The sequence below is a fragment of the Marmota monax genome, unplaced genomic scaffold (assembly GCF_021218885.2).
Source record: "Marmota monax isolate L192 unplaced genomic scaffold, Marmota_monax_Labrador192_F-V1.1 WCK01_AAM20220418_F8-fsc00022, whole genome shotgun sequence".
NCBI lineage: Eukaryota > Metazoa > Chordata > Mammalia > Rodentia > Sciuridae > Marmota > Marmota monax.
This window is the reverse complement of record NW_026695215.1, coordinates 23,463,035-23,487,502: the sequence shown is the minus strand read 5'-3', so window position 1 is coordinate 23,487,502 and position 24,468 is coordinate 23,463,035. Positions and strand designations below refer to the sequence as shown.

At 38.8% G+C, this 24,468-nt stretch overlaps 1 protein-coding gene across 2 annotated transcripts in view; it reads right to left on the bottom strand.

The window, feature by feature from the left end:
• Nucleotides 1-24,468, bottom strand: part of Cpne4 (copine 4) — a 448,194-nt gene that overhangs the window by 107,625 nt on the left and 316,101 nt on the right. For both annotated transcript variants that reach the window (XM_058574883.1, XM_058574884.1), the window contains exons 4-7: nucleotides 22,109-22,180; nucleotides 19,230-19,304; nucleotides 12,264-12,347; nucleotides 9,160-9,249 (exon numbers count right to left, since the gene is read on the bottom strand). In XM_058574883.1, the coding sequence (XP_058430866.1) occupies nucleotides 9,160-9,249; nucleotides 12,264-12,347; nucleotides 19,230-19,304; nucleotides 22,109-22,180 (321 nt within the window). The remainder of the gene's footprint in view (nucleotides 1-9,159; nucleotides 9,250-12,263; nucleotides 12,348-19,229; nucleotides 19,305-22,108; nucleotides 22,181-24,468) is intronic.

The window sequence follows — 24,468 nt, the reverse complement described above, 5'->3', positions numbered from 1 at the left end:
CAGTTCCTGATACCTGGTAAAAGCTCAGTAAATATAGTTCAGAGCAGAGACAATGGAGCATGAGAGTCCCGGGTTTAAAGTCTGACTGTGCTAACTTAGCTGTTAGCTAAATCCTAAGCAATTTTCTAAAATTTGAATTCTTGTAAAATAAGGAGATAATATTAAGGAAAAAGAAAGAATTATTAAAACAAAGAGAATGTGTAGTTTTTCTTCTCGGTTCAGAAGCCTCCTTGGTTCTTGCATGATTGAACCTTCTTTAAGTTGGTCTGCTCTTCCACTCGGCAATATTGAACGCAGATCTCAGGAGAGGTGGCCTGCTGGACTCCGGGGTGCCATTTACTTAAGTGGAGTCAAGAATTCCTGTGCCATGGTTGACCCAATAGACAGACACTCTGCTGAGTCTGCAATCCTCTTGTAAATTCCTGCACATTTAAGCAGAGTGAACTATGGACAGGCAGCCCTTGATTCCAGAAAATTGAAAAGAAAGCCCTTGAATTTCAATAGATCTCCAGAAAACTTAAGAAGACCATAAACCATCCAATTGTCCCCCCCTCACAATTATAAGGTAGCAGAGAGGGAAGTAAAATTGCTTTCAATTGTTGGAGAATGGAAAGTTCTCTGTTACAGGTGTTTCGAGTAATACCAGAAATAGTTGGTAATGGACTCCTCAATTCCAACTGTCTGTGTTTTGCACCAAGAATCGGCAATTGTTGAAATAACCTAGGGGTTATCTAATGATGGAAGCCCCTTCTATGAATCTGGGGGATGATGGGGTTGAAATGAGGTCGCTGTCAGGGATTGAGATCTGGGGGTTGGAACTGGGACGGGGTTTCTTCCTTTTCAAACAGGAAGAACCAGAAGGTTTGCCAGAGAAAAGCAGCACAAGAGAGGGAGGAAAGGACATAGCAATTAAGTCTAAGTGATCAGAGACAAGATTATAGGCACATAGGGATCCAGGAGTTAAGAATCATATGGGGCTGAGAGTAACGAGGACAAGGTCCAAGGCAAACTCTAAGAACACATTGAGGAGTCAAATCCACTTGGCAGTTGTATGTCAGTCTGGTTCAGAGAGTCCAAACCAAAAACCATGCATTTGTGGAGAAAAGATGATTTCATTTCAAGAGGGCTTGGTCACACCTAGGAAGGGAAAGACATGGAGAGCTGGATGTAATTAAAGGAGAAAGGCTAAGGATTTTATATTAGGGCACACACACACACACACTCTTAACTTTGCAGTAGGTGGCCACAAAAAAAAAAAAAAGATGCTGAACTACTTAAGTAGCAGCAAGTTGGTTAAGTCTGCAGAATCAGTAAGAGAACAGTATTGCTCAATGCATGCAAACAGCTTGCACCAGGCTTGTTTATGTGAGTTGTTAAGAAGAGGATGCCAGGGTCACTGGTTTGGGGTTTTGATTCAATAGGGCCATTTTCTGATTGGCCAGGTGTGCAACTTTGGGAGTGTCAGAAGGCAATTCATGCAAATGGCTGTTTTAAGCCAGTCAGGTATGGCAGCCCAAGAAGGAGGGCAGGAGGATAAGCAAGATAAATGGTGAGTGAAAATGTCATTTGTTGATTGCTAACTTGTATTGGTGTCTCCTCTTGCCCCTTTGTTGGCTTCTGGGTTATACTTGCTTCTACTTGGCTGTAGGGAGCTGCTTCTCCTTCCGTTCTGCTATTTCCTTCTGCCTGGTGGTGTCTTATTTGTGCCCACTCCACCATAACCTCAGTTAATAATGGGGGCAAGTGGACACAGAAGCAACTGTTCCCTGCCATCTTAGCTCCCTCTTTAAGACACCCGGCTTCCATCAACCCTCCACAGAGGATGCCAGGTGGACTCTGTATAGGGGAGTCAGCAAGTTACCTATGTGGTTTGCATGTTAGGGGAGGATATGAAAATGTCCCTGTAATATATGTGATGAAATGGTCTCAGGGTCTTATATAGTGTTCTGGCAGAAATTTTCCCCCCAGTACTGGGCACAATTAGGGAATGAATCAATGCTTACTAATGGTGCCCTCCCACCTTCTCTTCTATAAGAACCCCCACCCCAATCTGGAAGAATCTATTCTAAACGTCAGCATTGCATCCTAAAAATATGTACTGGTTCTTAACAATGTGTTGATCAAATCAAAGGAAATGATTAAGACCATATTTCATTCAGTCTAAGAGGTACAGCTTTCTTATGAAGCATACATTGATAAGAAAGCATTATGTTCATTTTATTGATAGCACTTTTTCCTTTAGTTTCATCAGATAATTAATAGTGTCTCAGGCTTTCTGAATTATGTTACATATAGACAGTTTTTCTCTGTTAAGTGTTAATATGATAGTAAATAAAACATTTTGGTTGAAAGAGTTATAGGATATGCTTATCAGGATGATATTATTTTCTAGAAAATGAAATATAACAAAATTAATGTGGCACAACCTTATAAAAGAGCATTAAATCTGGGTTTTTAAGTCCCAGTTTCCTAATCTGTAAAATGAAGGTAATGAAACTTACCTCACAGTGTGGTTAGAAGTAAATGAAATCATGATTTTGATAAACACTTTATTAACTTGGACATTAACTCTAATATGTAATTTCATTAGATTGTTAACATTAAATGTAACACTAAATCTATTTATAAAGTTTTAGAAGACATTTTGCCTGGGGTGATTTGTTTACAGGGTTGCCATAACAATCGAGAATCCTCTCTGAAAGTTTAAGGTATTTAAGTGTGTCTATATCTAATTGCAGGAATGTCAGGCTCAGTAGACATGGCTGAGAAAACAATGAACTCTGACACCTTCAGAATTACTTTAAAAAACTATTCTCTGTCATCATAGGATTTTATACTTCATTGGCAAATAAGACAAAGATGCCCTCTATCTCTACTACTGCTTAACATGCTGTTGGGTGTACTCGCCCACGCGATTAGAGAAGAGAAATAACTACAGCCACAAGAGATAAGTAAGTAGGGGGAAAAAAACTATCTCTATTTTCAGATAATGTGATTGTATATTTGAAAAGAGCCCCAAGTTAATTAAAAAATTATGATAAACAATAAGAGAACTTGATGAAAGAGCAGTTTAAGAAAACAAAAATCGATGGCCTTTATGTAAGCAAACAATAGTTAGAGGGTCTAATGGAAGACTCCTTTTATAAAAAAATAAATAAACAATTAAATAACCAGCCATAAGCTTAAACATAAATATTCTGAACCTGTAAGAGAGAGATATCAAGCATTCTTGCAACATGCAAAAGGACACTTAGACAAATGGAAAGACACACTATGTTTGGGGTAGAAAGACAGTATAAAAATAGCAAATTCTGCCTATTTTACAAATTTAATGCAATCCATATAAAAAATATCATCAGGTCTTTTTTTTCCTAGATAAGATTTTTATAAAGCTAAATAGATATAAGAAACAGGTCAAATATCCAGGAAATGCTTAGAAGACAAGGAACACAGAAGTGAAAGGGACTAGTTTTACCAAGTATTAAAGTGCACTATAAGATGATTACCAACAAGAAAAGGGATAGAAGGTGGAAGGATCAGAAATGGAAGATAACTTTCCTAAATATACTTCGTTTTGTAGTTTTGACATTGGAACCACATTACCATTTGTTTTATAATTATAAAAAAATTTAAATCAGAAGAAAAATTGCCCCTAAACAGAAACAAAATGAAAGAAATGAATCTGACAGTTCTGTGGGCCAGAATATGACCTATGGGGAGGAATTATTTCAACATACATTAAAACATAAGTCAGTATCTGTAGAAAGATATATGCTATGGAGAAAATTGCAAAATTTCATAATTCATGAATTTCAAAAATTCATTCCTTAAAGCAAAGAAACTATTAAACACTTATATTAGGTTTATGTCAAGAGAACTCAAGGGTCAACTTAAAGGGGTTTTCCTTGGTCAAATAAGGAACAATTCAATAATTCAGAGAAATAATAACTGAAATAGATTGAAACACTCATGTGAAAAAAAATAAACCTATGAATTCTTAATAATACTAAAGGCACACTTGCCAGAAGACAGACCCTGAATCTGATCAAGTTTCAACTGCCATTTTTAGGAAACAGAGATTGTGAGAAATGCTACAGGACAAACCAACATGGTTTCTTCATTAACAAAACTGCAGGGAAAAAAAATAAAAAGAGGGACAGACAATGAACCAATTAAAAACAAGACTTCAGAGACATTTCATTCAGATTCAGTGACAGGATCTTGTTTAAATCCTAATTTAAAACAAACAAACAAACAAAAAAAACAAACAGAAGTATCTAATATAAGTCACATTATCAAAACTGTATTAGTCAAGGTCCTCATAGTAACGCTTGAGTCTTCAGATTGCTAACAGAAATAAGGTTTCTTCAGCTTCAAATTATCCAATATGGTGTCCACCATATTGGATAATTCCAAATTTTTCTTCCCATTCTAGTAGAGTTCATTGGGTTACAGGATCAGTGTCAATACCAAATATCTATTGTTAGGTCACAAAAACTCCAGGAGCTTTGTTTCAGAACTTAAATCACAAACAAGTAAAAATGCAAGAGTTGAGCCAGGCACGATGGAGCATGCCTGTAATCCCAGCAGCTCAGGAGGCTGAGGCAGGAGGATTGCGAGGTCAAAGGCAGCCTCAGCAACAGCGAGGTGCTAAGCAATTCAGTGATACCCTGTCTCTAAATAAAATACAAAATAGGCTCAGTGGTCAAGTGCTCCTGAGTCCAACCCCTGGTACCAAAACAAAACAAAACAAAACAAAAAAACCAACAACAACAATGCAAGAGTTGAAACACTTTCTAGTATGGAGACTTAGAAAACGTATTAACTTCTTACTACTATTGTTTCTTGCAGTTCATTTTTTTCCCCCTGTTTTCTTTCTCATTGCTAAGTTCTGGTAGTTAACTATTGAATGGTTTTCAGTGTCATTTGTTTGAGACAGTTGCTGAGATTTTGGTAGCCAGGCTTACTGACAGGTGAATATTGGACCTTGGATACAGGATTTAGAATACATGTATATTCTAGGATGCTTATGAATTATAAAGCTATATATTTGTTATAAACATTCTGGTTTTCTGTGTTTGGAAACATGTTTTTCTTACTTTCTTTAAAGATTCATAATTCATGAATTTCAAAAATTCATTCCTTAAAGCAAAGAAACCATTAAACACTTATATTAGGTTTATGTCAAGAGAACTCAAGGGTCTTTTTGAGTGTTTAATTTTTAAATATAAATGTTATGTATTTTAAAGATAAAAAACAAAAAAGAAAAAAGAAAAACAAATAAAACCAATTACTTAATAAATGAGAGAGTTGGGCAAATCTAAATAATGGTAGAATTTAAGGATGTATATTTAATATTTTCAGGCATGTTAATGGTTTTGAGGCTATGTTTATAGAGAGATTCTTTATCCTTTAGCAATATGTACTGAAGCACTTTCAGGTGAGACTTGTTCCAAAATGATCCAGTGGTGGAGAGAGAGATGGGGAAGTGACCACTGAGGGGAGCAGGTGACATAAAACTGGCCCCGATTCAGAGCTGTTGCAGTGTGTGATAGGAGAGGCGGCATCATACTATCTTCCTACTTTCATATGTGTTTAAGTGTTTCCTTTTTTAAAAATATTTTTATTTTTATTTTTTTTTAGTTTTTGGTGGACACAACATCTCTATTTGTATGTGGTGCTGAGGATCGAACCCAGGCCGCACGCATGCCAGGCAAGCTCGATAACCGCTTGAGCCACATCCCCAGCCCTAAGTGTTTCCTTAATAAATAAGTTAAAGATCAATTTTGGAAAAGTTATTTGGATATTGTTTTTTGTTTTCCCATAAAAGAGAAGTACACAATGAAATTACAACAAAAAGTTCTTTAAACTGGGTGTTTGTGCGTATCTTGAATGAATGGAAATTTTTAAAGATATCAAGCCTTGTTGGAACAAAAGCCTAATTGTTAGAATTTTGTTAAGATTTATCATCTACCTTGACAGAGGGTTTTTAAGAAATTTAGTTTCTGGGCTGGGGTTGTGGCTCAGAGGTGGAGCACCAGACTAGCATGTGTGAGGCACTGGGTTTGATCCTCAGCACATTAAAAAAAATAAAATAAAGATATTGTGTCCACCTAAAACTAAAAAATAAATATCAAAAAAATGCACTTTCTAATTTTTTGGGGTGGGAGACGTTGCAGGAGAATGATAGCCACATAGACAGAGTGCTGCCTGACAGTATGTACCACTTCATTTTGGAGAAGGCCTTAGGAGAATTTCACTGTTGTCTTTGTAACAAAATAATCAATAAATACAAATAAAGGGTTATACAGGAGTGTATTTTGTCTTGTGTAAAAGGTGGTTATTTTGAGCAGGTGAACGACAATATCACCTTTGTGGCTTAGTAAACACCAGCATACCCGTGATTATGGGTGTCTCCTCCTCAGAAGAGCCCCATTGACTTCTCTCTGCCTCTCTTGATCCTCCATACATTAATTGCAGAAACAGCTACTGGATATTGACTTGGACCAAGCACGGTGCTAGACGCCTGGATATGTAGTGCACAAACTCGAGTCTACCCTCAAGGAGCAAACTGGAAAGAACCAATTATCACTGGGGACATAGAGAGGTATGTGGGCCTTAGGCAATGCATGGGTTGTAATGAAAGGAGCAAAAGTTTACTCCAGGGTTTCTCAAAGGGAGCTCCTAGACCAGCAGTATTAGCACAACCTGGGAACTTGTCAGAAATGCAGATTCTCAGGTCCACAGTGGGCCTCTTGAGTTAGAAACTGGGGGTGAAGCAAAATATTTTAGAAAGTCCTCCAAGTAATTTGGATGCATCATAAATTGGAAAGCCATCGGTCTATGCCAGTGGTTCTTAATTGAAAATGATTTTACCCTCTGGGGAACATTTATTTAGTAATGTCTGAATACACTTTTGGTTGTCAAACTGATAGAGAAAGGGGGTATTTGCCAGAGCGTCTGTGTATGTGTCAGGGGGTAAAATACTACTGGCATCTAGTAGCCAGGGATGCTGCTAAACATATCCAACACACAGGACAGCCATGAACAGCAAAATCCAAAATGTCAATAGTGTAGCTGTTGAGAAACTCTCATGGATCCTTCCTTCCTCCCTGCCTTTTGTTTCCTTCCATTCCTCCCTCTATTTCTTCCTCTCTCATTCTTTATTTATGCCTTTCTGCTCTTTCTGTCTCTCTGCTTATCTGCTCATTGTCCCACTTATCCATCCATGATCTTTACTGTCCCTTGTTCCCATAGAGACATTAGCGTATTCAAAAGGCTGCCAAGCGCTCCTTTTATATTTTTATTCATTCAGTGACAGAAAACCTTTGTCCATTTAATAACTCCCCATGACAAAACTGATCTGTGGCTAACGGAGGTATTCTTTTATTTCTGACCAAAAGAAGGCATTTTCCTCCCTGGGAATGGGACAGGGCTACTCAGATCACAGGTGATAATTTCCATGCCATGCCTGAAGCTGTAGCTCTCGGCCATCTTGCATAGGAACTTCCACCTGAAACCCCAACAGCCAGGAATTCTGATTTTTTGAAATGAAACAGTTTTCAGCAGGAGTTGAGTCTTGAGCTCCCTTGGCTCCGACAGGAGACATCAGATAGAATGGACTTGCTCCTCAGGAAGATGGAAGTAAATGTGTCCACTGAGAGTTCAACCCAGAAGGGGTTCACACACAATGCGTTCAAACAAAGACATATAAAGTCACCTTAAAGAGGCGAGGACTGACCAACCAGATGAGATTCTAACCTGACGGAAACATGGACAGATCAAAAGAACTTTATCCATCAGAACAAGGTCTGATGGGGTGAGGAGAATGTAAAGTTACAAAGGCAGTCATCTCACCCTTTCTTGGGAACAGGTGCCCTTAAAGGTCAACATGAATGTTTATTCTGCCTGATGGACCATTATTCCCATAGTGGAGGTAGATGCCCTGGCTTTCAGAATGTGAAGTCATTGATAGACTCAATTTTCTAGCATCCTTGGCTGGGCTTTGGGCTCTAAGTGTCACCTTCTGACAACTGTCTTCCCTATGGTTCACCCACAATAAAATGCCTGGTGAAGCTGATTGACAGCCGACTCTGCTTGATAGTCATGTTTGGCACTGAACATTAATCAACTGGTCTTTCTGGTTCATAGGCACCAGTCTCCAGTGAGTTACTTAATCATCCTGAACTGATAGTATCAACTGTGGGACATTAGAAGCATGGAGGTTCTGGGCTTCCAAGGTAACCAGACCATGGGACCTTATGGGGGAATATCTCCTGGAATCTGTTTCTGGCATTCTTTTTTTTTTTTTTTTTTTTTTTTGGTAATTCCTAACCTTCCTAATGCATCTTTTCTTCCTAATTCTGCATTCCCACAGGGCTCAAAAAAAATTTTTTTTTAAATTTTGGAAAAATGGCCATAATACTTTTCAGCTCCTCCCATCAAGAGGAGCAGTCTATCTTCCTCAGCTTTGAATATGGAATAGCCACATGACCTACTTTGGTTTATGGACTATAGAGAAAGTGACCTATATAAGTTCTGAGCCTAAGTTTCCAAGAGGTCTTGCAGCTTCTGTTTTTGCTTCTTGGAACCCCAAGGTCACTGCATTATAAGTCCAAGCTAGCCTAAAGAATGATGAGAGCTATATGGCCCAATCCACTAGTCATTTCAGATGACAACCAGCCAACCTTTAGAAGCAGAGCCAGCCTGCTCATGGGTAGCAAATGCCTCAGAGACTCCAAGCGAGAACCACCTGAGAACCACTTAGATCAGTTCAGTCTAATTTGCTAAAGCACAGAATCATAAGCTAAACAAATGACTGTTATTTTAAACTACTAAATTGTGGAGTAGCATGTTATGGAAATATTTTTTTTTCATAACTCCCAATTATAGCCAGAAGTTATTGTCACAGTTTTATTTCTGAGAAGCCATAGGTTTTTATCTCTTGATGTACCACAACTAGGATTTATTTTATTAGTTCATTGTATAAGCTTCAATGACTTTAACAGAAGAAATACTCTCTCTTTCTTCCATTAAGATGCACAAAGGTGGAAGCATTGAATGAATGACTCAGAAATTTTGGGGTTTGTCAACATTTCTATGAGGAGAAAGAGGAAGGTTATTATTTTAAAATTCACATTTCTTGGATAGATTTCTGACCTTCAGCCGGCGATCTGGATCTCCACTGCATAGAGAGTTTACTGATACTTTGAATGATTTCCAGGCTGGGCTTAAGTTATTCATCACAACCTGGGAAAACAAAGAGAGGCATGGTGAGGAGGGGAGAACATGAGTGACATTTTTACATTTCAAGATAAAAAACTGCTGGAGAAACCACTGTGAGGCTTATGAAAAGAACAACTGTCTGGCACAGGTGCCTTAAGGGAAACTTGGAGTAGTAAACCTTTTAAGGGTGCTCACTAAGCAGGTCATTTTGGGCAGCACTCCTCTGGTCACTGGCCTGGCTGTTTCATGAATAATGACAATAATGTCATCCAGCATTTAGATACTGAGGATGATCCCTTCCATATCAAAAGGACTGTAATTAAGGAAGTGAGGCTGCTTCTGACCATTGATAAAGGGCCTCCTGTTCTATAGGACTGTCAGGACTGTAGCAGACAGTTCTTTCTCTTGGTGTCAGCAGAGGTAAAGACTTGGTAAAGGTGAAGGGTGTGCAGGACAAGTCTACTGCTAAAGAACTGGGTGATGCTTGAGTCACGTTAGATTGTAAGAGAAGTTTCTAGAAGAAAAATTCTAGGAACATTCTGACATAGCTCATCACCATCTCAACTAGAATGTACTGGAAAGGCACAACCAGGCAGCTCTTCAGATTACAAAGTCTATAACATAGTAAAATTATTTTAAAATTAATCATGAACTTGGCCAAATCCTGCCCAAGAGCTCATAAAAACAAAGTCGTATCCTGCCATCATGGTGGTACAAACAATTCAGTTTGGTTCAGCATGCAAAAGGGACTGCTCTGTATTGTCTACTCTTGGGTGGGGTTCCCAGACCAGGTGCTATATCACATGGGGATTAAAGCCAGAAAAGCCTGGGTTCCACCCAGTCCTGCTTGCACTCTCCTAGGTAGGTCTCCTAGGTGATTCTGACGCATAAAATTTGAGAAAGTCAAATGAAATCGTCCATTGATTTTTTCTTCCTATGAACTTTTTTGTTAGTGGAAGTCTTAGTGTTTAAAATAAATAATTCTCTATTCAAATAACATGATTATTTTCTAAATGCGTCCCTCTTTCTTCAATTGGATTCCCTAATATAATATGAATTATTGATTATATCATGGGCTCATTATTAAATTTATTTTAAAGTGTTAGAGAAAGAACGTTCCTGTGTGACTTTGTCTTGTCTCCGGATACACTGAGAGTGATCAAAGTGATAGTAAGAAGGAAAATTAGATAAGATTGTTTGGGTTAATTTCAATTTCTCACTTTTTTTTTTAATAAAAACGCTAAAGTGAAAATGTCTCATTGCAGCAGTTTTGAAAAAAATTCATTTATCAAATCAAAATTTCATCTAGATATTCCATCTAAAGTATAAAATCTGTGCATGTGCTTGTGTACACATGTGCCTATCTGCACACATGTGTACTTTTCCCCCAAGAGAATAGTATTTCCTGGCATTTATTTTGTATCTACTGAGTAAACAAGAGGAAAGATCAATGTTTTGTTGCTTGACCCACTGAAAGGCTCTACAAATTCATAGAGTCTCATAAGAAATCAAAATTTCTTATGAGACTCCATGAACCCTCAGCCTTAAGGTAAGTGAGGGAAGTTCTAGAGATTCTTGGAGATAGGAGAATTTACTCATACCAATAATGAGAACAGGACTGCTATCAGGAGCAGAAGAAAGGAAGATCTTGTGAGAGAAATTCAATAATATATTACACCCATACTTTCTCCCTGGTTGGTTGAAGCCCCTGTTCACTGACTAGAACAAAAGCACAAATGAATAAATTCCACTACTGACTTTGTCCAAAGTTTATTTCTCCCCAAGGTGTACGTCACTAAAGGAATCTTTATATATGAAGGAGACTCTAACTGGTGGTCGTGATGAAGGACCACTTGGGACAACAATTGTGTGAGCTATACTTTAGTCTATTCTCCAGGGGTTAAGTTCCAGAGAATCTCATTGTTCTACAGCATGGACATATTATTTTTATTCAACTCCACTCATTTATTCATTCTTTCATTAAATATATTTTATAAGATGCTAATGATGTGACAGATGATATCTATAATTAGCCCATCCAAGATTATTTAATTTTTGTCTCCTAAGAACAACAGGAAAATCCTCCCTAGCCCCCAACAACACCTGTAACTCTGTTACTTTAGGAAAACAGAGTTGGATTTAAGGCATGGGGTGGTGAGAATATGGTACTCCCACCATCATCCCATGAAGATCATGGGGTCTCTTCTTTCTTGACCCTGCCACTGGTATATACACACAACAGGATCTTCTCTGAGCTCCAAGTCCTTCACCACAATTATTCCATTTTCTTCTTAGAATTGCACTGCAGAACTTACAAGTAAAAAGCAACAAATTAAGATCAGGATTGGTTACTGCCTGTGTGTATGAGATGGTGGGTAGTAGGGCTTAGGCTAGGGAGGGATGAGCTTTAGGGTTGTTTTTGCAGAAAGAGGAGGGAGGGTGGGAGAAGGAATCATAGTTGACCCACTGGCTCTTGGGACAGGGCAGTTATTCGTATGACAGGTCTGACATCAGTCCAGTGTATGTACTTTTCCTGAAGAAGCAGGTTGACTTCCGAAATTGCAGCGAATCTCAGAGCTGAACAACCTCAGTGTAAACCTTAGCTTTGCCCCTTGCTCACTGTGAGATCTGGAAAAATAACAAAGTCTCCCCAAAGTTCAGTTTGTTTAACTGTAAAGTGGGGGAGATAATAATAATTCCATCAAGGGATTATCATGAAAAGCAAGTAAAATAATGCATGCAAATCTCTTAATCGAATGCTTGGTACCTAGTTATACTCATTAAATGTTAGCTAGTTTTCATATTTTATTAATAAGTTGCTTGCTGTCTCTGTTCAAGATCAACAATGGAAAAGTGGGGCGATAGGGCTCTTCTCACTGAACATATAAATTGAGAATAAAGAAACTAAGCTAAAAAGGCAGAGACCTCTTGAGGGCAGTGCCTATGTACAGACAGTAAGACATAGAAGGTGTCCCTCAAACAGGTCAGTTTATCATCTTAGGAGACAAACTGGCGCAGCTGGAGATGACTCTTCTTACCTCAGTTCGGTGCACCAGCTGCTGAGTGGCATCATCATTCATGCGAAAAATTTCCAGGAATGGGTCAGATTTACTGAAGAAATCCTAAAATAGAGAAATAGAAACAAAATGATTTTTTTTCCTCTGCATTTAATCCATCCCTGATCCATTAGGAAGAATAACCACCTGGGCCCCTCCCCTGACTTTTCTATTGCCCACATGTGGAATGGAGGGAACGGAGGACAACTCGTCATCTCTTCCTGAATCCTGCTCCTGTTCCACCCACGCTCTCCTCTCCTTGCCCTGAGACAGTGCACAACATCTTTTCTTGCTTTGTTCTTTATCCTTGTGTGTGATCCACCCCTACCTAGAATAAGCTGCAACTGAACTCCAAGTCCTTCGTGAAATAAGTACTTGGTTGAAATCCAAAGTAATCTTCAAAGATCAGTTCAAACCCCAGTTCCCTGAGAAGCTGTGTATTTGTTGTTTGGAACACATTCATCAGAGTTATCATGGAGTCTACATCTGATGACGACAATATCTGGATCACCTGTGAGTCTGTTTCTATTATCTGGTTTTGGGTATGCTTTGTTTTGATTAAATACACACCATGTGAGAAAAATTATAAAGGTTTTAGATGAGTCTTTAGTTTCTAGCAAGCAGTTGGAATAGCGGGAGGAGTCCCTTAAATCCAATTGGGATTAAGCTATTCAGAAGTTGGATTTCTTCAGAAGTCTTTAAATAAAAGGCCCAATCTATTTCTGCTTCCTTTTCTCCTTAGGTGTGGTCCCTAGAGTGCTCTAATGGAAAGCCTGAATGTTTGTGAAAGCTGTTCCTCTTTGATAAAGTCCTCCATGCAGGTTTTAGTTGTGAGACTTCCTGCTCTTCTCTTATCTCCACTGTCTCCTGGCTCTAAGTTTTTGTTCAATTTCTCTCCATGCTTTTATTTGCTAATTAGTGAATGTCTGGAGAGGATAATCCACTCAAGGCGGTTGAGCTCTTGCCTTCTCTGAAGAGTCTCTTAGTTGCCCTAAATTTCAGTTATTCTTTCTCAGCCCCAGGAGGCCATCGAAACCTGAGCTCAGTTTCTGTTTCTTAGTAGCTATTTTCTGGTGACTTCCCAGGATCTAAATCCACGGTGCTTTAGGAATCAGCCTTGGATGGAAAGTCTGTACAGGCTGTCTGAATCACCTTGATGGCTTTCTCCTCTCCCCCAGAATCTTGGCCCCTCAAATCCTGACAGCCTTGCTACTCTCAAACAGATGCCTCTTGTATCTTTTCTAATGAATAAAGTTGCTTTCAGTGGGAGAGTGATGTAAAACAAATAGGTGCTTCTTAATTGCAGGCAGAACCTATCTACATCCATTCCTTCTTATAAATTTATTCCTTACCAAATAGGTTACACATTTTGAGAGCAGAGGAATTAGGTCTTACTTTGCTTTATATTTCTGTTACTTCCTCAGCATCTTTCATAGCATTTAGGTTTTAGCAGTACATGGCGTTTATTGGTTGAATGAATGAATACATAAACAAATGAATGCATGACACAAATATGTGATATAGGACAGGAAGCTATTTGTGCAACAGCCTTATTTATCATACTCTTATATATTCCACCAGGTGTTTTTGTTTTTTAGAAATCTAAACTGTAACAAAACAGAACTAAATCAAAAAAACTGTCATAAGCTGCAACTGAACTCCAAGTCCTTCGTGAAATAAGTACTCCATCAATTATTTTACTTTTCCCTCATTATTGATAAATTAAACATTTGTTACCATTTTTTAAATTTAAAATTGTAACATGTAGAGAGAGGACAAAAACAGAAAGAAGGAAAACCTTATCCCTAAAAGTTAATAAGCTAAATACATTATTTCTCCTTGTGCAGTTTTTTTTTTTGGGGGGGGAGGGGCCTCTTCTTCTAAACATTTCCTCACAATCCATGTCTTTACCAGCCATCTTAGTCTTGAGATCAACAAAACATCTGCAGCTGTACACTGACCATAAAGCTTTCGAGCTTGATGTTAAGATATAAGGAGAGCTAGACCCTGCTCTCAGTCCTGCCAGTACCATCCAGTTTGGTGGTAAGACAAGTATCCGAATCAACCGAACCCAGGGCTTATAATGAATGAATCAACGAGCAGGAAATCTTTATAGAAGATAAGAGAGATGATGAATTTTGGCTGCAGAAGATGGTTGTAAGGAAGATATTTTAGAGAGAGAACAGCCCGAGTGGAAATGTAAACATGGAGAGGGATACATCGAGTCCCTTAACTCGACTGCAGTCTAAGAACCTGTCGAGGAGGAGCTGGGGACAGTTGCTGGTCTGGAGAGGAAGCAGGAAGCCACTGAAGGAGTCTAACTAGGAAAACCATGATTGGCTCTGAAGGGAAGAATATGAGCCTAGAGACTTTGTAGGGTATCTCAGAAAGAGGAGAGATAGGAGGTGGGGATTACTATCTTCTCTTTTGCTTTCCTCTTTACCCAACAGGAACTGAACACCACGCTGCACAGTACCTAGTTACATTCTTCTGTTCTACTTCTGGAAGTACCAGATGACCATAGCCTTTCTCCTCTCAAAAACCCACAATGGCTGCATCCTTCATGAACCTGCTCCATAAATCCAGTCTCCTCCCTGAAACAGCCCATTTCTCTCCCAGACACACTCCCAGCTGATTTCTTTGCATTTGCCAAGACATTTACCCCTCAGGCCTATTTGTTTCTACACTCATCCTAAAAAATTGGAACTTTCCTCTTCTCTCCCCTCTCTAGTGGCTGTGGGCCACACTCTGTTCCGATGTGCCCCGGGCTCCCTTTTCAGTAGTTTTGTCTCCATGAATAGACTGTTGGTTCCTCTGGGGATGTGTTTATTAATTATACTTAAAAACTGCTGACCTCAATGGAAGAACTCCATCAATTATTTTACTTCTCCCTCATTATTGATAAATTAAACATTTGTTACCATTTTTTAAATTTAAAATTGTAACATGTAGAGAGAGGACAAAAACAGAAAGAAGGAAAACCTTAACCCATAACCCCACTCATAATTCCACAAATACCAATAGGTATTTTTGTAAATCTTTTTCTAGAATCTAGGCATAATTTTATTTTCTCTTTCTTTAAAAATATATAGATGTATCTGTAGCCATACCTTATGTATAATTCAATACCACATTTCTTTCACTTGGTAGTGTATTGAAGCACTCTATTTTATTTCACATCCTTTTAAAATTACTATTTAGGGTTAGCATGCAGTTGTCAGGAGGGCATCATATAAGACAAAACACACACACACACACACACACCACACAAAGATCAGATATAGTCTCTTTCTTCAAATAACTGAAAATCTAATATGCAGCACACTGGCTTTACCAATGCTTTAACACCCCAGCTCCCCACACGTAAGCTGGCTGGCCTTAGGCAAGATATTTAACTTCCCCAAGTTCAGTTTCCCAAACATGAATGGAAGGAGTATCACCCTTTGCCTTGGCAGGGTGAGAGAAGAAAAGATGATACTGTGCGACCAGGGCATGGCACATGCTAAGCACTCAAAAATGCTGGCTGCTATGATTATTATCAACAGAAGACTGAATGCATGAAAATAGTTGGTAAAGAACTATATAAATACCAGGATGATCACTATTAAGGAGATATCTGATTCCTGCAAAGCAACTCAAAAATATCTCCTCAAAAGTGTCAAGTGTAGCTGGCTCAGTGGTACAGCGCTTGCCTAGCATGTGTGAGGTACTGGGTTCAATCCTCAGCACCACATAAAGATAAATAAAATAAAGGTCCATTGACAACTAAAAAATATTAGAAAAAATATCAAGTGTATCTGAGGATCTGGGCTTCAGATACCTCAATGTTTATAGCAGTTCAATTCACAATAGCTGAATTATGGAACCAACCTAGGTGCCCTTCAACAGATGAATGGATAAAGAAAATGTTGTATATATACACAATAGAATATTACTCAGTCATAAAAAAGGATGAAATTATGGCATTTTCAGGTAAATGGATGGAGCTGGAAAATATCATGCTAAGTGAAGTAAGCCAATCCCCCCAAAACACAAAGGCCAAATATTTTCTCTGATATGCAGATGCTAATTCATAATAAGGGAGGTGCTAGGGAAGAATAGAGTTATTTTGGATTAGGCAGAAGGCAGTGAAAGGAGGGGAGGGGGTATGAGGGTAGGAAAGATGGTAGAATGAATCAGACATTCTTACTCTGTGTGCATATATGACTACATGACTGGTGTGATTTTTATATCATGTACAACCAGAAGAATGAGAAATTATACTCCATTTATGTATGGCGTGTCAAAGTGCATTCTACTGTCATGTATAACTAAACAGAACAAATAAAAATAGGAAAAAAATATCAAGTGTACATTCAGTTACTTGTAGCTTCTAAATAACAACTCTAGGTCTAATCGTGTGGTCACTTTAATCCGGAATTATCAGCTTTCTTTGCTTGACTATCATTAGCCCTTGAGACTCAGTAGTGACCAATGTATATATAAAACAGTTGTTAATGGAAGTCACTGGGCTTTGGGGTGGTTTGCTGTGTGTCCTCGGGTAAGTCATCAGACCTCACTGAGCCTCTGTTTCCTTGCGGAGATTGTGTGAGATCATCTTCATGGTGTCCTCCTACTCCTCCGTTCTTTGACCTCTTTAAACCCAAGGCTGTTCACCTTTCAATCCAAACTGCACCTTAGTACCCCTACTTGGTTTTCTGGAATACTGAGGAATCCAGACAAGACACAGTCACATGTAAAAAGAACTGGGGTCTACAGCACTGGGTCCTTGAGGCTCAGCAGTGACAGGGCTCTGGACAATAAATGCTGTTCATGGTGGGAATGGCCATCTAGAACCATACGAAGTGCTATGGAGGGCTCATTTAGTTCCACGAGCAAGTATTCATTTGACTAAAAGGAACTAAAAAACACAATGGGTCCCTTCCAAACTCCCAAGTCCCCTTGTGCTGTAATGTAAATCAGTTAGAGACAAATTAGAGGTACTTAAAAGAGACTGCTAAGTGGACAGAAACCATTATAAGCCATTATGTGAGTAGCTGTAAACTGTCACCTACTGACCCTATAGCTTATAATGGCACCGAGGTAGACACTGCAGATCCGTTTTGAGATCTCTTCTGAAATGTAGATAGATGATGGAGGAGAAGGAACACAGTAGTTGAAAGTGGGTGAAGGTTCAATGCTCACTCCCAACTCAGCATGCTTTCTACAGGCCTTAGCACCTAGCTCACACAAATGCCCAAAGACAGCAGTTTGGAAAGATTTCACACAGTCTACTCAGGACATTAAAAATATCAAAATGTGGTTAGGTCATAAGGGTAAAATCTTTTCTGATGTCCTCAGACAGAATCCATTACCCTTCTCAGAATACCCTGATTATACATCAATGGTCATATCCTAATATGGCAGTAACATTTTTATTTGTTTTTTAAATTTATGTTTTACTTAGATGATGAATTCCAGGTTGGGGTGGAGAGTGACATGCTTTTTTTTGGGTGTGCATTTCCCCCAGTACTTTGTGCATAATAAACTCCTAACACAGTTTCGCAAATAAATGACTGATGAACAAGTGAATAAATAAATCAACGAACGTATAAGAGTGAACCAGTGAATGCATAATTGGGCTGAATACATCTTTTAGGTGGAAGGTGAATATGATATGCCAACATGTAAGCTGCTGCTTAAGACTTTAAACAATTGTTGGAGACATTGCTGTCAGTCATTGAGAAAGTATACGGCATCCCCAACTCCCCAATTGTCTAGTTATACTCTAGGAAAATGGAGATCTATGAGAATACGATGTGATATGGTTTTTGACTTAAGGATATATATTTGGTGGGAAATCATAGATGTCATATGGTGAGGTTGGGAAGGACACCTCCACCTGTCTTTATGGTGTGGAGGCTGCACCTTAAGTTGTGCAGTGTGTGTGTGTGTGTGTGACTAACGTGGCCTGTGCTTGGTAGAAGTTGCATTAGAACGAGTATAGATGGAGATTAGACTGACATGGGATTGGATCTTCGGTTTCACCACTAACTAGCAAGGCCATGAAAATGTGCCTTGCAGACCTCCAACTCTAGGGAATGTAACTATCTCAGGTTACAGGCTGCTGAGCTCTGAAATCCACCCCTGCACTTACACTGTGGGCCAGATTCCTACGGCACCTCCCAGCCAGTAATGGTGTGCACAATGGGTGTTAAGGGAAGCCCCTTCCTGGGAGTAGCCGACTGTGGCTCTAGGATTTCCTGACAGCCTTGCTGAAACTTCCTCAATCTGCCTGGTGTCCTGGGAGACTTCCACCTGCACTTTACTTCCTGTTTCCTCCATTCAGCATCAGACTTTGATCATGGTCTGTTGGTTTTCCCTACCTGTCTCTGTATGTACCCTACACGGGCATTTCTACCAATAAAACCCTTGCATATTTAATTCTGTCTTAGTGTCTGCCTCTCAGAGGATCTAGAAAAACCTATGGAATGACCTTAGGCAAATTATTTTATCTTTGAAAATCTTCCCTCTCCTGCAAAAGTGTTAATAATACTTGTTACGTAGCAATTGTGCAAATGACTAAACAAGACAATGTATGTAAAGCTCTTAACCCAGTACTTGGCAAACACAGACACTTAATAAATGTCACTTTTCTTCCCTCTCTTTTTCCTTAGAATATCCCTAACAATGGGGTTAAATCCTGTTTTCCTGTGCACATCTGACCTGTGGCATCTGGAAATAAGTCTTTGTGTAATGAGACTGTCCTGTTTTAATTACAGTTCCTTCCCCTTCTCATTAACTGCTTCTCAATTTGGGGAGAGCCTTACTTTGAAGACCTCTCTGAAATCTTTGATCTGTTTAATAATGTGGGTTGAAAGGGAAAAATAGCTTCGGGGAGAAATCTGATTAAACTGTGTGTGCTAGCTTTATTACTTCCTTCAATGAGGTTAATGCCATACACTTTACCTTGTCATCCAGTTTTCGTGCATTGAATGCGAGTTCCACATAGTCATCATTGCCAGATAATTCTTCAGCGATTACCTAAAGGAAAATGCACACATCAGCTGCAGTAGAGGGTGGATCCTTTAGCCCAAGAACCCATGTTCATGTTTGGTCTGAAAATCGACAAAACAAATGTTGGGCAAGAAGTTTGCCTATAACCCTGGTAAACATGACATACCACTTCCAGGTGTTGAAAGGAAATCCCTGGAAAAGACAGCAGTAGACAACTAGATTACCTTTATGCCGAGCATGAGAGTCTGAGAGATGCGACCCATACTGGAGGAAGAAATATAAGGGACAGCAGTTTGGAAGAGCTTCTTTCTTTAAAGGGCACTCGACACTGGATGGTACCTCCATAAATAACTACGTGTATATTTTTCTCCTTGGGGCATTACGAAGAAGAAAGAATAACTGTATTTCTCTACTATTTGGAGTCAGACCAACAAGGGATGAGAGGATGAACTCATCTCTGTGTCTGTTGCAGACCATGATGGTCAAAGATATGTTCTAATTCCTGCTTTTCACAAGACTGTTCCTGGGCTTTAAGAGAGGAAAGCATAAATAAATAAACGAACAAATAAATAAGAAGGAAGAAAGAGGAAGGGGAAGGGTCAGGAAAAAGAAGAAAAAGTCTCTTCTCTGACAAAGATTTTTTTTTTTTTTTTATAAAGTGACATCATGAAAGGGCCTATTGGACAATGTTATCTCCTCGTGTATAAAAAGGGACTCTAGCCAGTGACTCTCAAAACCTTAGAGCAGAAGTTGGTGAAAAAAAATCAAGAGAAAAGCAGTAAAAAAAAAATGCAACAAAAATCTAGGGGTTGGGCTAGTTGCATATAACATTTACATGTTAGGATTTCACATGTACTCAGGGACTGAAGCACACAATCATCCTTATCAAATTGATTATTTTGAGACACTGAGATTTAATTCAATTTTACCTCCATTATTTCTGAGCTCAACTTTTCCATTAGGACTTGCTCTAAATACTGACTGGCAGCCTCTAGAAAACTTAAGGTTATTTACATCTAAGATTAAGGCTAACAAGGTTGTCTAAAGAGGGATACTAAAAGTCAGAAACATAAGTTTTCAGGTATAAAAGATAAACTCAGGTATACAGGGAAGACTCAAGGCATACAGAAAAAACAAGAAATGTTTAGTAACTCAGGACTCATATATATATATATATATATATATATATATATGTTCACTTTTGTCCCTTACCACCCCAACGCCTTTTATCTTCTATTTGAGTGATGGTCCTTACCTATTTTGTGGTCACAGGACACCTTAGGGAAGCTGATCAAAGTTATAATCTTTTCTATCTGTGAACGTCTCAAAAATTTCACACATATTTTCAGAAGCTATTGAAGCCAATGTTTTGGTTTGGGGACCCAAGATTAAAGGGACTATTTAAATATTTAAAATTAAGAAGATTAAATTTTTCTGGGATTTATGGAGGAAGAAAATCTCCAAGATGTCATAGAGAACAGGTAGGAAGATCAGATTTATTCTCCTGGGAAAGAACCACAGCAAATTTTTATACCTGGGTCCACTGGGTTTATGGCCTTTGGGAGTGAACCCTGGGCTTTTTACAGCACTAGTGAGCTCTTCAAAGACCACTTGATTCATTATCGATTATAAAAGAAAGAAGCCTTGATATGACAATGTCATTTAAAATATTGAAGCCACAGGGGCTGGGGCTGTAGTTTGGTGGTACAGAGTGTGTTTGGCATGTACGAAGCCGGGATTCAACCCCCAGCACCACAAAAATAAATAAATAAATAAATTAAATATTCCAGTAACACACTCAGTTAAGTTCTTAACAGAATGCCACAATTCACAAAGGGACCCTTTTGAATTTTTTCCTTTTAAAACGTTGCTTTCTTCTTTTAAAAAATGAACAAGTCACTCTCAAGTTAAAAAGGAGGAACTGAAAGAAGTCAGTAGCTTTGCCTCCTTGCAATTTGCCTTCCTAGCAATTTAGATTTTTCTTAGTACTATTTTTTGACCTTTCTCACTCTTTTTTATCCACACAGTTAAATGGTTAGACAACGTTCTCTACTTTTCTCAAAGACTCAAATATAAAATGTCAAAGTTTCAAATACCAGTTGTGCCATATGAAAATTTCCATTCCTATATAGAAATACTTTCACCATTTTCCAATAGAACATTCTGCATGGATAAAAATGTCCTATAATTTGCACTGTGCAATAAAGTAGCTGCCAGTCAAATGTAACTATTGAGCATTCATGTATGGCTGGAGTGGCTAAGGAACTGAGTAGTTGCTTTTATTTAATTTTAAATAATTTTATTTGTTTAAATGATCACTTCTAGTGGCTACAGAATAAGATCAGACATAATAGTTCCAAACTATTATATCAAAGAGAGTGTTAAATGCTGGGCTATCTGCTTCTCAGGCAACAGATCAAACCTTGGACTGAATGCTATTAACACAAAGCACAGAGTTTTAATTCTAAATCGAGGGCAGGTGTCGGGGGGTAACTTTGATGATCTGAAAACCCCAGACAATTCCATGTTATTACTGTGTTCAGCAATATCAACTTTCTCCTCTATTAAAACCTGTATCGCAATTGCAGAAGTGCTTAGGAGAAGGGAGTAACCTCATTTTCAAATCCTTTTTCTTCCCCATTTCCCCTAAGGGTAGAAGGATCAAAATTGCATTGTCAGGAAAGAGAAAGAAGGAAAAAAGAAAGAAAGAAAGAAAGAGGTAAGTAACTTGAATAGTTCAGCAGTTGTAGCATCAAATGCCCAACAGGCAGAGGGTCTATTTCCCAAGTGTTGGGTTTGCCTGGGCAGAGACCTGCTCAGGGAGCTCTCACCGTGATGGAAGATTTTCCTGCCGTGTTCCCATGCTTCAGCAAGGATTTGGACAGCTTTCTCTGGGAAACAATCTGTACAAAAGGAAACAAAATGAGAAATGCTAGTCATAGAACCGCAGGTCTATTTTTAATTTTTTTCCTCTACATAATTCTGTATTCACAGCTCTATTTGAAATTATGACATCGATGTCCATTTATATTTCAAGATTCTTCTGTGGGCTTCCCTTAGTATAGGTTATTCCTTTCTTTCCTTCCCCTGATGGTGTGTGGCAAAAAGAAAGGGAGTGAAGACTTACATATAATTCAGTCAGTTAGGAAGAAGGAGGTTTAAATGTTCCTGAGGCATTTATATCAAAGTTAAATAGATAATATTGAACATGTGCAGTAAGATAATGGAAATCAAGCTTCAAAAGGATCTCAAATTAGCACCATACCTCTCGGCAAAGTGAGGGATGGGGTGCAGGGAGGAAAAGGAGCCCAGTGTCTAAATATGTAGCTTCTATGTCTACAACCTCTAGAGTTCTGTTCTTAATATATTTATTGGGAGGCTACAAAGTCAATCATCAGGAAGCCGATGCTGAGACAAGTCAAGAGGAGTAGCTGGGGTCCTCTCCATTATCCAGTGTCTGTGCACAGGTGCAACTGACAATGAAAATCATTATCATATTGGAAGTTATTCTTAGCCAAACCTGCCCATTCCTCTGATTTCCCTTTTTCTTTTTTAAAGAGAAGTTTGGAAAGGCATTGAGATCCAGGTTGAGTATACAGTCCATGATGCCAAAAGGAGAAAAGGATTTAGAAAGTTATTCTTGGGGAGAACATCACCCACTGTGGTAGGCATTGTTTATTTAAGATGGTCCCCAATGATCCTATCTTCCTGGTATTCATATTATTGTGTAATCCATCTTTCTTGAGTGTGGGATGGATTTAGTGACTTGCTCCTAATGAACAAAATATCAAAAAAAATGAGGCTACACCACTTCTGAGATTGGGCTATATGATGCCCATGACTTCCATCTTTCTCATTCCATTTCCTCTCTCTCTGAGACTCTGCTCTGGGGGAAGCATGCTGCCAAGTTGTAAGTTAGTCCCACAAAGAGGCTTGCGTGGAAAGGAAATGATGTCCCTAACCAACAGCCCTGAGAACCTGAGGCCTGCCTACAGCTACATGTACAAGCTTGGATGGAGATCTACTCTCAGGCTGCACCTTGATTGCAGATTTAGGGACCCAGAAAAACTGCACCCTGATTCTTGATACACAGAAATTGTGAGATAATGAACACTTTTTTTAAAGTTATGAAGTTTTGGTGTATTTTTCTGTTTGTCTGTTTGCACAATAGAATATAATACATAGTCACAGAAAGATATGAGAGGAAATCACCATGCCAGGCTGGGAGACACACCCATTTATTGATATTCTCATACTATACATTTTTGTCTTTGTGTTAAAGCAGTGAAAACACCAAGAGCATTTAAATGCCAAATGTGAAAAGTCCAGAAAAGCTGCCTAGGCCAAGCTTACTTGAGATCCTTATAATCTGAGGAGGAAAGAATATTTCTATAAAATGCCACCTGGTGATAATATGATGATGATAATGATGATGATGATGACAACTTCCATGACAACAACCATGACTCCCATTTAAGGAGTACATACATAGGGCTGATGTTTTGTTCAACTCCACAAATATTTGTGCAGCCTCTCCTGTGTGCTAAACTTGGTGCGAGGCACTCAGGGTGGAAGCAAACTCAGATGCAACCTCTGGCTTCATGGAGCTTACAGTTTCTCTCTATGGGTCTTTTATTGAGGGGAGTGGGGAAGACATATGATTAATGACAAAGCCAGAGTCACCTGGAAGCAGTAGCCAGGTCAACATCTGAGTAAAACGAGGCAACATGTCCATTTCCCAAATAGAAATATAATAGAAATATTTCTTTCCATTGTCATTGTGTTTCATTGCTTACCCACTCATGACTTCAACCCTCTCAGCACTGTAATAACCCATTCATGAGGTTACCAGGCTTAGGTTCACTATTTTATAGGCCATCTTACATGATCCATATTATCATTCTTCAAGGAAAGAGTTAGCCTGAGAACCTAGATGGCGTACTTCCCTCTCCTCTTATCTAGAAACACCATCATATCCCTTTATAGGGTGGGAAGAGAATGCTACCATGACCAGCTCCCGCCTTTTTCAAGTGCTAGGAAGATAAGCAAGTTCCCAGGACATATTCCTTCTTAGGAGATGGGTATGTGGGCATACAAGTGGCTAACCAATCAGGAGACAAAACAAACTTGCTTTATAGTCTCCATGCTTCCATCTCATCTCCGAAGAATGTGTAAATAATTAGGACTGCAA